This window comes from Gambusia affinis, linkage group LG22 (genome assembly GCF_019740435.1).
Source record: "Gambusia affinis linkage group LG22, SWU_Gaff_1.0, whole genome shotgun sequence".
Classification (NCBI taxonomy): domain Eukaryota; kingdom Metazoa; phylum Chordata; class Actinopteri; order Cyprinodontiformes; family Poeciliidae; genus Gambusia; species Gambusia affinis.
Genome location: NC_057889.1, coordinates 2,760,859 through 2,773,407, shown reverse-complemented (window position 1 = coordinate 2,773,407; position 12,549 = coordinate 2,760,859). Strand labels below are relative to the sequence as shown.

Below are 12,549 nucleotides of genomic sequence, written 5' to 3'. Positions count from 1 at the left end.
TATTTTAATGCGATCGCTTTAGGAATGTGACTAACAATAAAAATTAATTTTAAAAGATAAATTATTTAGAAAAATAGGTGGATAACTGCAAAAACACAAAATACAAAGTTTTTTTGGTCTCGCTTCTAATGCAAATATTTTAGTCCACTTTAAATAAAATAAAACTAACTTACAGTAACTTTTCAGCAAGATACAGGATCTTATTTTAAGTCACTAATTTCTTACTTTTGATGAGAAAGTGCTAGTTAAATTGGCAGATTATTTCACTTATAACAAGAAATTTTTCCCATCTTAAATGTGAAATAATCTCCTAATGGAACAAGCATTTTTTTCATCATTATTGAGAAATTAATTACTTAAAATACACTCCTTTATCTACCTGGAAAGTTACTTATAAGTTAGTTTTGTCTTATTTTAAGTGTAGTAATATATTTGCGCTAGAAACTAAACCAAAATTACTTGGTAAGGTTTTGTGTTTTTGCAGTTTTACCCAAAGATTGGACTGAAGTAAGAGCTCTGTTACTTCGTATTACTAGTTTCCTTTTTGTGTCTTTTTAGGCCGAAAGCAGGATCTCATCTCTCTTTGTTGTTTACCAGCAGACGTTTGTGTAATATTTTCCTGGGAAACCATAACTTACTCAGTGATTCCTGATGAGAGGAATACTTTGACATGCGTCCACATGATGCTGCAACAGAGAAACGTTCAGGAATTTCACAGTTGAGATACAAATTAAATACTAACCAGTCAGGTTCCTCAGAACAAGAGCTAATTTTTGTTTAGTTTTTCTCCTTAAGGAAAGGAGCTCTGACGCTTCTCAGTTAGTTGAGCTGCTCTTTTTAACCACACCTCCAGATGAAATAAACTTTCTTCCTCTTTGAGGAATCAGTTGCAGCCTTGCCTGAAGTGAGAACACACACACTCAGACGGAGTGTTTTCTCCTCCTCTCTGCGCTGCTTCTGATCTCTTTTGTTTGTTTGTTGTCTCTGTTTCCCTGGGATCTTTTGTCATGGATGGCAACGGATTGTCTGGATTTCTCAATCACTGCAAGGATCTGTGAAAGGAACTGTTGAATTTGCTGTTTAAGAGGAAAGAGGGGAAAATCTGGAGTGCCAGATCGTGGCAGAGTGAAGACGAAGGATTCAGTTTGAGATTCATCAAAATGTGTAATATTACTTCTTCATCGAATGACACCTGTTACACACAGAATGCAGTCACTTACCAAGTCCTCTCCGGCGTGATGACTGTGGAGTTCATTCTGGGACTTCCTCTCAACCTGTCGGTGCTCTACATCTTCATCTTCAGGTATTTTCAGCTACAAAGATAAACATTTTCCTGACATTAAGATGTAGATATGGTTAGATTATGAGGTTCAACTGTGGTAGCAAAGGCTGTTGAGATGCATTTAAAATACAACATCTGCATAAAATATCAAACAACTTAACTTAAGTAAATGTAATTCACTGTTAAATTAGTTTGCATGTGCAAATACAGACAAAAACTCTGATGCTTTCTGTTTTATGTAAGATGTTTATAGATTATAGAAATTGGACTGCAGGTCCACATAGATGCCACCAGATTAATGTGCTGGGAAACAGTTGTTCTAACTATGAACGACAGACCAACCACAGTCTAACATCTTTATGTAGTCACACATTCTCTGAATTCAAGCGTTCTATGCAAATATAATAATATAGCAGTAATTAATCCTGACATGTGAAACTTTACTGTTGTTGATACTGTAAAGAAACAGAATAGTTTCAATCAACCATCTGCAAATGCCAGGAACCAAACGTTCTGATCAATGTTCTGTTTCTAACTAAATGTTCTGTTTCTAACTAAATGTTCTGTTTCTAACTAAATGTTCTGTTTCTAACTAAATGTTCTGTTTCTAACTAAATGTTCTGTTTCTAACTAAATGTTCTGTTTCTAACTAAATGTTCTGTTTCTAACTAAATGTTCTGTTTCCTTTCAGGTACAAATTCTGGAAGAATAACAGCGTGTTCCTCTTCAACATTGTGGTTGCTGATTTTTTGCTGGTGGTCTGTATTCCTGTTAAAATTCACCACTATCAGAACAATCTGAGGCACAGTGAGGATCAGGTTGTTTGCCGTCTGATGCACTTCATGCTGTTCCTCAATCGAGGGGCCAGCATCGGCTTCCTCATCACTCTGTCCCTGGACCGCTACTTCAGCGTCGTCCATCTGGGGAGGAGAAACTTTGTGAAGGTGCTGAAGAAGTCTCCACTGATCTCTGTGCTTATCTGGGTGTTCTTAGTGCCGCTCACCATCCCCACGATGCTATCTTCCTTCGTTTGCTGCAACAGCCTTGGCCGAATTAAAACCACAACTCTGGAGGTTTTTGCGGACACTTTCAGAGAGGTAACATTCTGGCTTCACTAATTCACATCAATATTCAATGTACAGATATTTACCAATGACTCATTGATGAGAAATAATTTTATACAATATCTACAACCACATACTTGGCAATCATTCACAGACAGGCGGAGTTTGGTAGTAACTAGTTACACTTGAGTAACTTTTTAGAAAAATTTACTTTTAGGAGAATTTTTATTAGTGGAAATATAAACATCTCCAATTTATATTTTGTTTCTTCTGATTATGTAATTTTTAAATATTAAATGATTGATAATTTGATCAGTTGCTCAGTACTTGAGTAGACATTTTACCAATTACTTTTTTACTTTTACTTCAGTGAAAACATGTTGAAGCAGTGCTACTCTTACTCTGGACTCTCTGTCCACCTCTGACATGGTATTACTGTAAAAACACTAAATAAAAACCCAGAGGAACCAGCTGCCAACAGCGGTCTCTAAAGTATTAAAAAAACTATATAAGACTAAATAAACAGATAAATCAGAAATTAAAAATAATGAAACACTTGAGAAAATATTTAAATATCCCAGTACTTTGAAAAAATAATATATTGATTTAAGAGACAGGTTAGAAGCAAGACAAATGGAAGATGTAGCTTTTTAGCATACAGTGCTGTATTTAAGTCGACCTGCAGCAGCTATTTACATAAACCAGTCTCTCAGAGAAACAACAATTCAGGGGATTAATTATTACCTACATGGGTAAATCTTTCCACTTCACTAACTGACAGCTGAGTTACTCACATCAGTACATTTCTTTAGGAATCACCACTGATTTGTATTTTTCCACCAATTTTAAAATAAAACCTGCAATAACAACTAAGTATTTACCACATAAAGCACTGCTATCCTGAGTAATAAGCTTTTTTTTTTCAGATCGTCTTCTTCTCTCAAATCATCTTCCCCTTCATCATCCTCATTTACTGCACAACTTGCATCATCAGTCGACTGAGGAGGAAATCGATTGGGGAAAAGGCCAAACTGAGGAGAGCCGTGTTCGCCGTCCTGTCTGTCGCCATCGTCTTCTCCATCTGCTTCCTGCCATGCACGGTGGCTCGGCTGGCGCTGCTGATCGTGAGGCTGAAACACTGTCAGGAACTGGAGGACGTGGTGGTCCAGGTGTACGACGCCCTCATGGTTTGGTCCTACGCCGACTGCTTGCTGGACCCACTGGTTTACTGCTTCTGCAACTCGGGCTTTAAGGTAGCTTACGTCTCCACTTTCTTCCCACCACGTCTGAGGAAGAAACTGCTGAAGTCTCCCTCGGCCTCACCGATGGTCACAACAACAGCAGCTACAATGACAACAACTGTAGTCTCAGGGGCTAAACTGATTTAATTGCAAATAATGGAAAAATGACCATTAGTCAATCTTTCTGGTTTAAATGTAGCTATCATAAAAACTTGTCAACTACTCCTGCACCCATAAACGTTTCTTCTCAGGAACAAAGCTTTAAAATGTTCCCATTATTCTTCCTTGAAAATGTTAAGATAGGTACATAGGATATAGAAAATATGTTACATTACATTTTTTGTATAAAATCATTCATAGAAAATGATTTTTGAGTGTGATCAGTTCTGCCTATTTTGAGCCGTTTTATGATGTCCTGTCACTTTAAATCCAAATAAGCTGTAGCCACGCCCCCTCAACTCAACGTTTACACTTCCCTGTGAAAATGGCTGCAAACCAATGCACAATTATACAACTGTATGTCTTTGAAAAGCAGAAGTGGAGCCTCCAGCACAACCAACAAGAATGTAACAAGTGGTTTCTGAATGATTGCTCAAGAACTAATCACTTATCTCTTCACTGAGGTTGCTAGGTTACGGTCTAGTGCCTGCTGATTTGTGACTTTGCATACAGAAGCAGCCGATTTTTCAAACACCAAAAAAAGACATGAACTTATTGCCAACAACATCTTTAATGAAAGTTGTTTTAATGTTTAAATAGCAGAAAAGTTAGTTTCAACAAACTAACCTATAATTTCATGGAAAGTTATATATAAATTTATTATTTGTTTCTGAAAAGTTATCAGTAAAGTCTTTGATTATGACCCATAACTTCCATTTAGAAAAATAATTTGAGTCTCAGAAAGCTAAAATCTCTTTTTCTGTGAATTTCAGAAAGGTATCCTGAATGCTTCGGGTTGACAAATGGCAGCCTTCAGGAATATAAACATTACATTTCACAAAATTACTTTGTTAATTTCAGGAAAGTAACTTCCTGGGTAGTAACTTTTTAGTTACAGATAAATAACGCATACGTTCCAAATAGGAAACATTCAAGTTCCAAGAAAACAAATTACAAGAAACTGCAGGAAAAAGTAACTTGGGACTTTCAGAAAAGTACCAGCATCCATCAGGATGAGAACCTTCATAATCAAGGAACTTAAAGCAAATTCTTTAAGGAACCAGTAAATCAGTGCTTCTCAATTCCAGGTCCTCCTGCGCTGCATGTTTTAGATCTGCCTCTTTTCCAGAAAAGCTGATTCAAATGATTGCATGACCTCTTCTGCAACCATCACGTACTGCAGGAGGCTCTCAATAATCCACAGATTAAATCCAGGTGTTTGGCAGAAGGGAGGGAGCGTGAGAACCGCAATTAAGAAACACTGCAGTAAATCAACATGCAAGTTTTAGGAAGGTGATCTGTGAATCGTGGAAAAGTAACATCCATTTCAGAGAGAAACCTGTTTCAGGAACCTAAATGTAAACTTTTAAATCATGGGGATTAACAGTTAAAGTTTCAGAAAAATAACATTTTTGTTTCCTGAAAGCAAATTGTAAGTTTCTGTTAACATAAAAATGTCTGTAAGCTCCAGGAGAGCAAACTGAGAGTTTCAGAAAAAGAACCTTTACTTTTTTCAATTAACTTGTTAGTGTCAATAAAGTAACATCAACTTTGAGGAAAATAATGATAGTTACAGATAAAGAACCTCAAGTTTTACAAATGCAACCTGTGAATTGCAGAGAAGTGGTTATGTGTGTCAGGACAGTAACCTTTACTTCCAGGAAGTTAAGCCTTATTTTAAAATTTTGGTAAAGTAGCCTTTAGGTTTCAATAAACAATGTATTAACTTCAGAAAAACAACACATGAGATCCAGCAGACTCTCTAGTTATTAGTAGGAAAGTTTCAAGAAATAAACCTGCTTGTTGTGTGATAATAACTTTTCCTGTTTTTTAAGTTTTAAAGTCTAAATTTTATTTTGTTGCATTTTAATCCAAGTTAATTTTTTTTATCCAGATGAGGGAATCTAGTGGAAATGCTTCTGCACTTTTTTCACTGTAGGGTTTCCATTACCTCTTCCTGTAAGGTGTGTGTAATCCTGTAATGTTTGTTCAGGTTAAAACATTTAAACCTCTGCTGTGGGTGTTCAGAGACGTTTGCGTCGTGTTTCGACTCATCTCGTCATTTTTTCCTCCTTTCATTTGGTTAAAAAATTATACATTTTTATGTTCAAATAATATAGTTTGTGATGTAAATATTTATATATCAAATCACTTATATATTTATTTTAATTTATTCCAAGCCAGGAGTAAAAGAGTTGAGATTATTTATGTATATCTTGCAGGTTAATAAAAAAGAGCCCAGCTCAGTGTTTAAGACTTGAAGTGTTGAACTTTTTCTCTTTTCTTTTCAGAGTTGTAAATGTTGACTGGCCGTTTTGTCTCCAGTTTTAAGCTTTGTCATCATTTTATTGACTCTTCATGTTGTTGAATCTGTTTCATGGGCTACAAAAATGTCAAATAAAACTTTTTATGCTTTACTGTAACAATTCATGTGATGTTGCTTATCTGAATTAGATTATTTATGGTTTGTGATGCTGTCTGAAGATCTCTGTATAAGGTTGCTGTAAATACAACCCACTCAGGAAGGAGTCTGGGAGTTTTCTCGTTCATTTTCTCCAAACACCCAGAAAAAAAAAAAAAAGATCTCCATACCATCCTAATGATGCCTTCCCTGCAACGTCCAAATATTGACATACTTCTATCTCTTCAGGCTCAAATTTCCACTTTTTTGCAAGCAATTACAGAAGTTTGTTTAGACTGTATTATCTGCAATTACACATTCACAAAAAACAGTGAAGGTGTGGACACTTTTACACTGTGCAGTGTTGCAAGAGTAAATGTGGAGGTGGCTGCTAAGCTGGTCTAAGCAGGAAAATATCTGAAAACCATCAACAACTCAGAGAAAGTACAACAAAAACACAGATCAGCTTCTGACGTATTTTGAAATGGGCTTCTCTCTCTGACCACCCAAGCAACGACAAAAGTTGCGTATGGCATTTAGGTCTTGAAATACAATTGGAAAGTAAGTTTTAGATTTCTAAGTCTAAATTCTGACCCAAAAGGATTTGCTCCAAAACGAGGAATTAGCATCTCATCTGGAAATCTTAACAGGCTGTTTGGATTTAAAAACTCTTGACGAATCTTCCCTGTTGCGCGTTGGTTCTGCAAACTCCACTGTAGACTGCTACACTACTGCCCTCTAGTGGTAAGAAAACTAACTTTCAGATTCAGCAGAATTTAATAAAGAGAATTTAAATAAATTAGAATAACCTAAAAAGGTTAATCTTTTTTAGAAATTTGATTCAAAAAGTGAAACTGATATATAATATAAAGCAGATATTTACATACATTGAAGAAAAATACAAAATAGTCTGACTCTAAATCAGACCAAACTTCTCCTGTTACGATAGCCGAAGTCAATTATCTTTGCTAAAAAACAAAATACCAGAATATTGTTTGATTAATTGTTTAAATTCAGATTATTTCAACTCTATTTTGGTAGATTTGAACTTCAAGGTGCATGATTCGGAGTAATGTTTTGAGCATAAAATTTGTTTTGGTCTTCCCGATTGGCTAATCAGGAGATCAGGGAGATGTCCCGGATCTGATTTTGATCAATGTGAAATTAGCTGCTATCCCTGTATGGCAGAACATTTTGTGTTTGTAGTTACAATGTAAGCAGTGAAGCCGATTGTATGTTAAAACGGCCTGCCATAACAGATGTCCCTGACCAGCGTCTACCTCACCTGGTGTAAAAGGTTGTTTTGTTTATGAAGACACTCTGACATAACGGGTCAGTATTCTTGGTCATCAGGGTTTTAAAGACGGAAACTAGAATGAGAAACGGCGGCCAAATAAGTCGGAAACCTTGAAAGGACGAGCCATGAACAGGTATTACACAGTGAATGAAAGTTATTACAACTAACACAATAAAGAGTAAAGAGTAGAAATACCTTTTATGGAAAGTGCACTGTGATGTTGGATAAATCAGCTCATTACACCTGATCTGAATTGACCAGAGAACTTATGAAAGATTTGAGTATTATGACTGTTTTGAAAGTCCGATTTATAGAAGCAGAGCTGAAGAGCGACAAACAGGAGAAATCTTCTGGGATAAATATTTTCTGGGTCAAAGGAAAAGGTTTATTTCTGGTGTTGTTATTGAAACATGCTCATACCGTACACTCACCGCCAGGTGGCAGCAGAGGCCAGCGTTTAAACCGGGGATAAATTCAAATTCAACAACCTCACGGCATTTTATGATCAACTTACAAACTAAATGAGGACAGTAACGTTATTTGTCAGCTCATTTAAAACGTGATCTTAATAAAAAAAATAATAATGTTGCTTTCCTCTTTTGAGACAAAATGTGATTTTGGAATATTTGAACACCCAAAATCATTAGCTCGCAACAAAAATCTAGATTGTATGTGGAGAAAGCAACTCAGATAACAACAAAAATAATATTATAAAATAGTTTTATCTTCTCTAAACATCAGAGTTAGAGTTTTACGTAAAGGGTACATTTCTTTTAAGAATCCAGTAATCTTATCGTTCTTCTATAGTTTTATGAAGTAAATAGATTCTCTTAACTGAGCTGTTGATCTCTGTAGCTCCTCCAGAGTTACTTTGGGATGTCAGATGATGGAAGACTGCCTCATGTTCCTCCCATCAATCAAAAAGTTCTAGTTATAAGTGAAATGATCTGCCAGTGGAACAGTATATTTATCATAAGTTAGTGTTTTCTTCATTTTCTTCATGTGTATTAAGATAACTGCATTAGAAGATAAAATACTTGGTAAGATTTTGATTACTTGCAGTGTAAAGTTTTTGGTCTTAATATAAAAACTGATACTTAAATAAACTTACTTTATCTATACTCACAGGAATATTTATAAAGATCAAAACATTGGGAACTTCTACAAACCCGGCTGGCTGAGGAAGAGCTTGTCATCACTCAGAGTGAAGAAGAAAACCAAGCTGGCCGCTGAAAATCTGCAACAAAGAGAGGCATCTTATGATCACTAAGGCATAATAAGGGTTTTTATTATTTTTTATTTGTGTGGCCAATAACTGTAGAGGGCGCTACATGCTAAGTAACAAAACTTTTGTATTGTTGGTACATTTAAAGGGACAATAAAAGGTAAAATCTCTTCTTTTTTTAGCATAACATCATAATTTAATGCTGTTCCATAATCAAAATAGCATTGCAGGATTTCTCATGCATGTTTGAGAAATCCTTTAATCTCCATGGCAACAATTCATCCTTGCAAAATGTCTGGGTGGATCTAGCCCCGCCTTCGAGACGCAGCTCCTCCTCTCAGCTGCAGTTTACCAGCTTCCTGCTCACAGAGCAGCCTTCCCTTACTCAGCTCCTTCAGACTAGCCAGCAGCAGTTAGCAAACACCTGCTGGAACTGAGCTCATTATATGAGCTACATCTCAGTAACATTGGTAAAAATATTGCTAAAGGGTTAATAGAGGAGGCATGTTGTGATGACTTCCTGAAGACTGTTTCAGAAAAAGTATTAAATTACAAGGACAAATTTTTTCCAAGTCATATTTGATACATAGAATATTTTGATATCAATTAAAGGTAATTTAGTTCCTTGATTTTGCCATAAAACTGCCTGGAAAACACGAAACACTTCCCCTTTAAGCTCTTCTGGTCTAAATTACTGAAAATTAAATGAGACGTCAAAGTTTCTGACAGGAGGAAATGATTTAAAATTTTATTTTAAATGGCAGAGTTGCTTAATATTGCTGATAATACCCACTTTATTCCAAAAATAGTGCTCCAGATCAGCTTCCAAGAGCCAGTGAAGCTGCAGTCCAAGCCAGCAGAGATCCAAGGTGGCGCTCTGCCATCTCCAAAGAGACTCATCTTCCTTGGTTTGCTGTGTGATGTCAGTGCCAGGCTTCAGAGGGCCTGGCGCCCAATATTTTCTCCTCCTGCTGGGGTGTGTGTGAGTTTGCATCCAAACACACACACGTGTGCATGTAGTGTTGAGAAACACACATGCTTGGAGATTAACAGTGATGACAGATGAGGCCTGGACCAGAACATGGCTTCGGGCAAAGGTCAGAGGAAAGAGGTCATTTCACAACACAACATGCACACAAAACACTACAGAGCAAACGCACCGCGGAAATATTTACAGTGAATAATCTGATCTAACCTTTCTAATACTGTTCACCCAGTTTTCATATGCAAATGGGCAATTTCAATGTGCATAGAGAGGATATTTAGTTTTACACAAACAGGTGGGTAAAGTAGCCAAAGAATTAACTCTAGATTAAAAAAGTATTTGATAGAAGTTTACTCTAGTACTGAGAAACTGATCAAATTATTAATCATTTTAATATTTAAAAACAATGTCATCAGATGGACCAAAATCTAAAGTTAAGTGGAAATTTTGGTATTTTAAGGACAAAAATGACAATAATTCATACAAGTAACTAAAAAATAACAAATTCAGGTAAAAGAAATGTTTCACAAATCAGTTTCTTTTAATAAAAAAAACTTCTGAAACTAACAAAGACTTCAGGCGTGTGTGTGTGTTTTTGTGTGTGTGTGTGTGTGTGTGTGTGTGTGTGCGTGGGTGTGTGTGTGTGTGTGTTTTTGTGTGCGTGTGTTTGTGTGTGTGTGTTTAGGTGTGTGTGTGTGCGTGGGTGTGTGTGTGTGTGTGTGTGTGCATCTGGTAAATTTCTGGTTAAAACAAGTTTGTTTTTCATTTAGCGGGTAGAAAATCCAGAAATTTTACTCAAATAAGAGTAGAGACACTTTATAATGAAGTTACTCAAATAAAAGTAAAATGTACAACCTAGTAAAAATATTCCTGAAGTATTTTTTTTTTTTTTTAATAGTTACTCAAGTAAATGCAACTGAGTAAAGCTAAATAGCTGCCAATAAACTAAAACCTTTTACAAAAGTGCAAAATCAACAACTTCCAATTTATTTTATTCTCATCAATCATTCACCATCAGGAAACATTTTGTTTCATCTTTAAACAAATTATTAGTGGAAATTTTGCATATTTATGGATTTTTTTAGTTGAGTATATCTAAACTATTAGAAAACAAAAAGCTGTTCTCTGAAGGATTTAGTCAAAGTGCTAAGAATCAACATTCTTAGCACTTTGTTGGTTTCATGAATAAACTTGTACCAAATTGAATGGGCTCGCTTTTATTTTGGCAGAAAAAACATTTTCAAACAAAGCCGGAAACTTTAGTGTAAGAAAAAACTCAACATGTCTAATTTCCGAGGTTGATTTATTCAAAACAAACTGCATCTCTTCTATTATTCTATAAGCAACTCTAATTTAAAACAACTCATTAAACAGACTATAAAAATAGTCCCACCAAAAAAATAAGATATTTCACAATTTGTTTCCAAAAGAATTGAATCTTACAGATGTACAAAGCAGGAAGTTAAAAATCATGTATGATAAGAAGCTGAACAATATTGGGTGGATTTGTTTGAGTTGGCTGTGAGGATTCCTCAGGACTTTTTGCCGAGTCCGATTGGACAGGTGACTCCTGTCCCGCCCAGGCCGCAGTATCCATGTGGGTTTTTACTCAGGTACTGCTGGTGGTAATCCTCAGCGTAATAAAACGGTTTGGCTTCAGTGATTTCTGTTGTGATTGGACCAAAACCTTCCTCTGCAAGAACCTGAACGAAGCAGAAGAAAAGAAAACACAACAGAAAATAGTTTAAAAGTCAGGATATAAATGTTGACCGGTGTCAAAAGACTAAACATTTTCTTTAAAGGACAAATTTACTAAAAAACACACATTAGGAGGTGAGCAGGACATCATTAAAACTGAGTTTATTTTTTTTTCTTGCAGGTGTGGCTTGTTTTTATTATTATTGTAAACGTATACTGTAAATTACAATAGTTAGCTGCACATTGGATAAATTATACATCATGTATGATGTTATCCATGTTAATTTTTTTAATCATCAACCTGCTAGAGATGAGATGAAAATTAGCCTTTCTTGGATGCCCATGTTGATTAATATATATTGTCCCCTTCATAAAATGAATAAATTCAAATTCAAAACATTTAAAAGCCAAAATATGAATTTTAAAATGAACTCTAAAACATTTTGTGTCAACAAAGCAAATCTCTTTTTCAGTCGGATTATTGAAACTTTTTGAAAGGACAGAATAAAAGCAAAATGATTGAATCAATATATAAAAACTAAATAGTTTTCCTTCAAGGTTTTCCTGAATAAAAGCAAAGTGAAAGTATAATTATTGATGATAACCGTACAGATGGATTTTAACTAAAGAAATAATATGCTTATTTGTATGAATATTTACACAGATGCCTTGCGAAAGTATTCATGTCACTTGTACATTTTCTCATTTTGCTGTTTTACAACAAGATTTTGTGTTTTAATGCAAGTCCAACAAAAAGTGGAGCATATAAATAAAAATTTCCAAAATTATTTACAAATAGAAACAGAAAACAGTGAGTTAGGGGTGGATTAAATTAACCACTAACTGGAACAATCTAAAATGTTTTGTGCTTTGTTGTGTTTATGAATCTATTTTAGCCTTTCAAACGGATGTTTCAGCTGTCAGTCTGACTTCCTCCTGCAAAATGAAGCTGCAAAAGTTGGGATAAAACGCCAGAGTCAGTTGTTGTTCAACATTTTTTGAAAATAGTGTCTTCTGTTGATTATGCATTACCCAAATGATGTATGCATAACCACAATATAATACTCTTTTAATGCTGCACGTAAACTTTAACAAAAGCATAAAAAAACCAAAACTACAACCATAGCTAATAAACACCAAAACAAAACCACGTTTAACTAATAACAACCACTAAACGCACTCTAAAAACTAACTAGA

At 35.3% G+C, this 12,549-nt stretch overlaps 2 protein-coding genes across 4 annotated transcripts in view; one reads left to right on the top strand and one right to left on the bottom strand.

Annotated features, from left to right (window-relative positions):
* Positions 1-919: 919 nt before the first annotated feature.
* LOC122825211 (hydroxycarboxylic acid receptor 2-like) lies at positions 920-3,968 on the top strand. Its single transcript, XM_044106416.1, has 3 exons — positions 920-1,303; positions 1,974-2,379; positions 3,273-3,968. The coding sequence occupies exons 1-3, from the start codon at positions 1,161-1,163 to the stop codon at positions 3,732-3,734; spliced, it is 1,011 nt and encodes a 336-aa protein (XP_043962351.1). The 5' UTR covers positions 920-1,160; the 3' UTR covers positions 3,735-3,968.
* A 6,972-nt stretch (positions 3,969-10,940) lies between these two features.
* Positions 10,941-12,549, bottom strand: part of msra (methionine sulfoxide reductase A) — a 35,914-nt gene continuing 34,305 nt past the window's right edge. For all 3 annotated transcript variants that reach the window (XM_044106412.1, XM_044106415.1, XM_044106414.1), the window contains exon 6: positions 10,941-11,357. In XM_044106412.1, the coding sequence (XP_043962347.1) occupies positions 11,187-11,357 (171 nt within the window). In that variant the 3' untranslated portion in view covers positions 10,941-11,186. The remainder of the gene's footprint in view (positions 11,358-12,549) is intronic.

What these genes read in the sequence shown, in the direction of transcription:
- LOC122825211 (XM_044106416.1), top strand. Translation starts at nt 1,161, where the DNA reads ATGTGTAATATTACTTCTTCATCGAATGACACCTGTTACACACAGAAT. An exon ending in CTCTACATCTTCATCTTCAG is followed by an intron (nt 1,304 to 1,973) that starts GTATTTTCAGCT and finishes GTTTCCTTTCAG; the next exon opens with GTACAAATTCTGGAAGAATA. An exon ending in TTGCGGACACTTTCAGAGAG is followed by an intron (nt 2,380 to 3,272) that starts GTAACATTCTGG and finishes TTTTTTTTTCAG; the next exon opens with ATCGTCTTCTTCTCTCAAAT.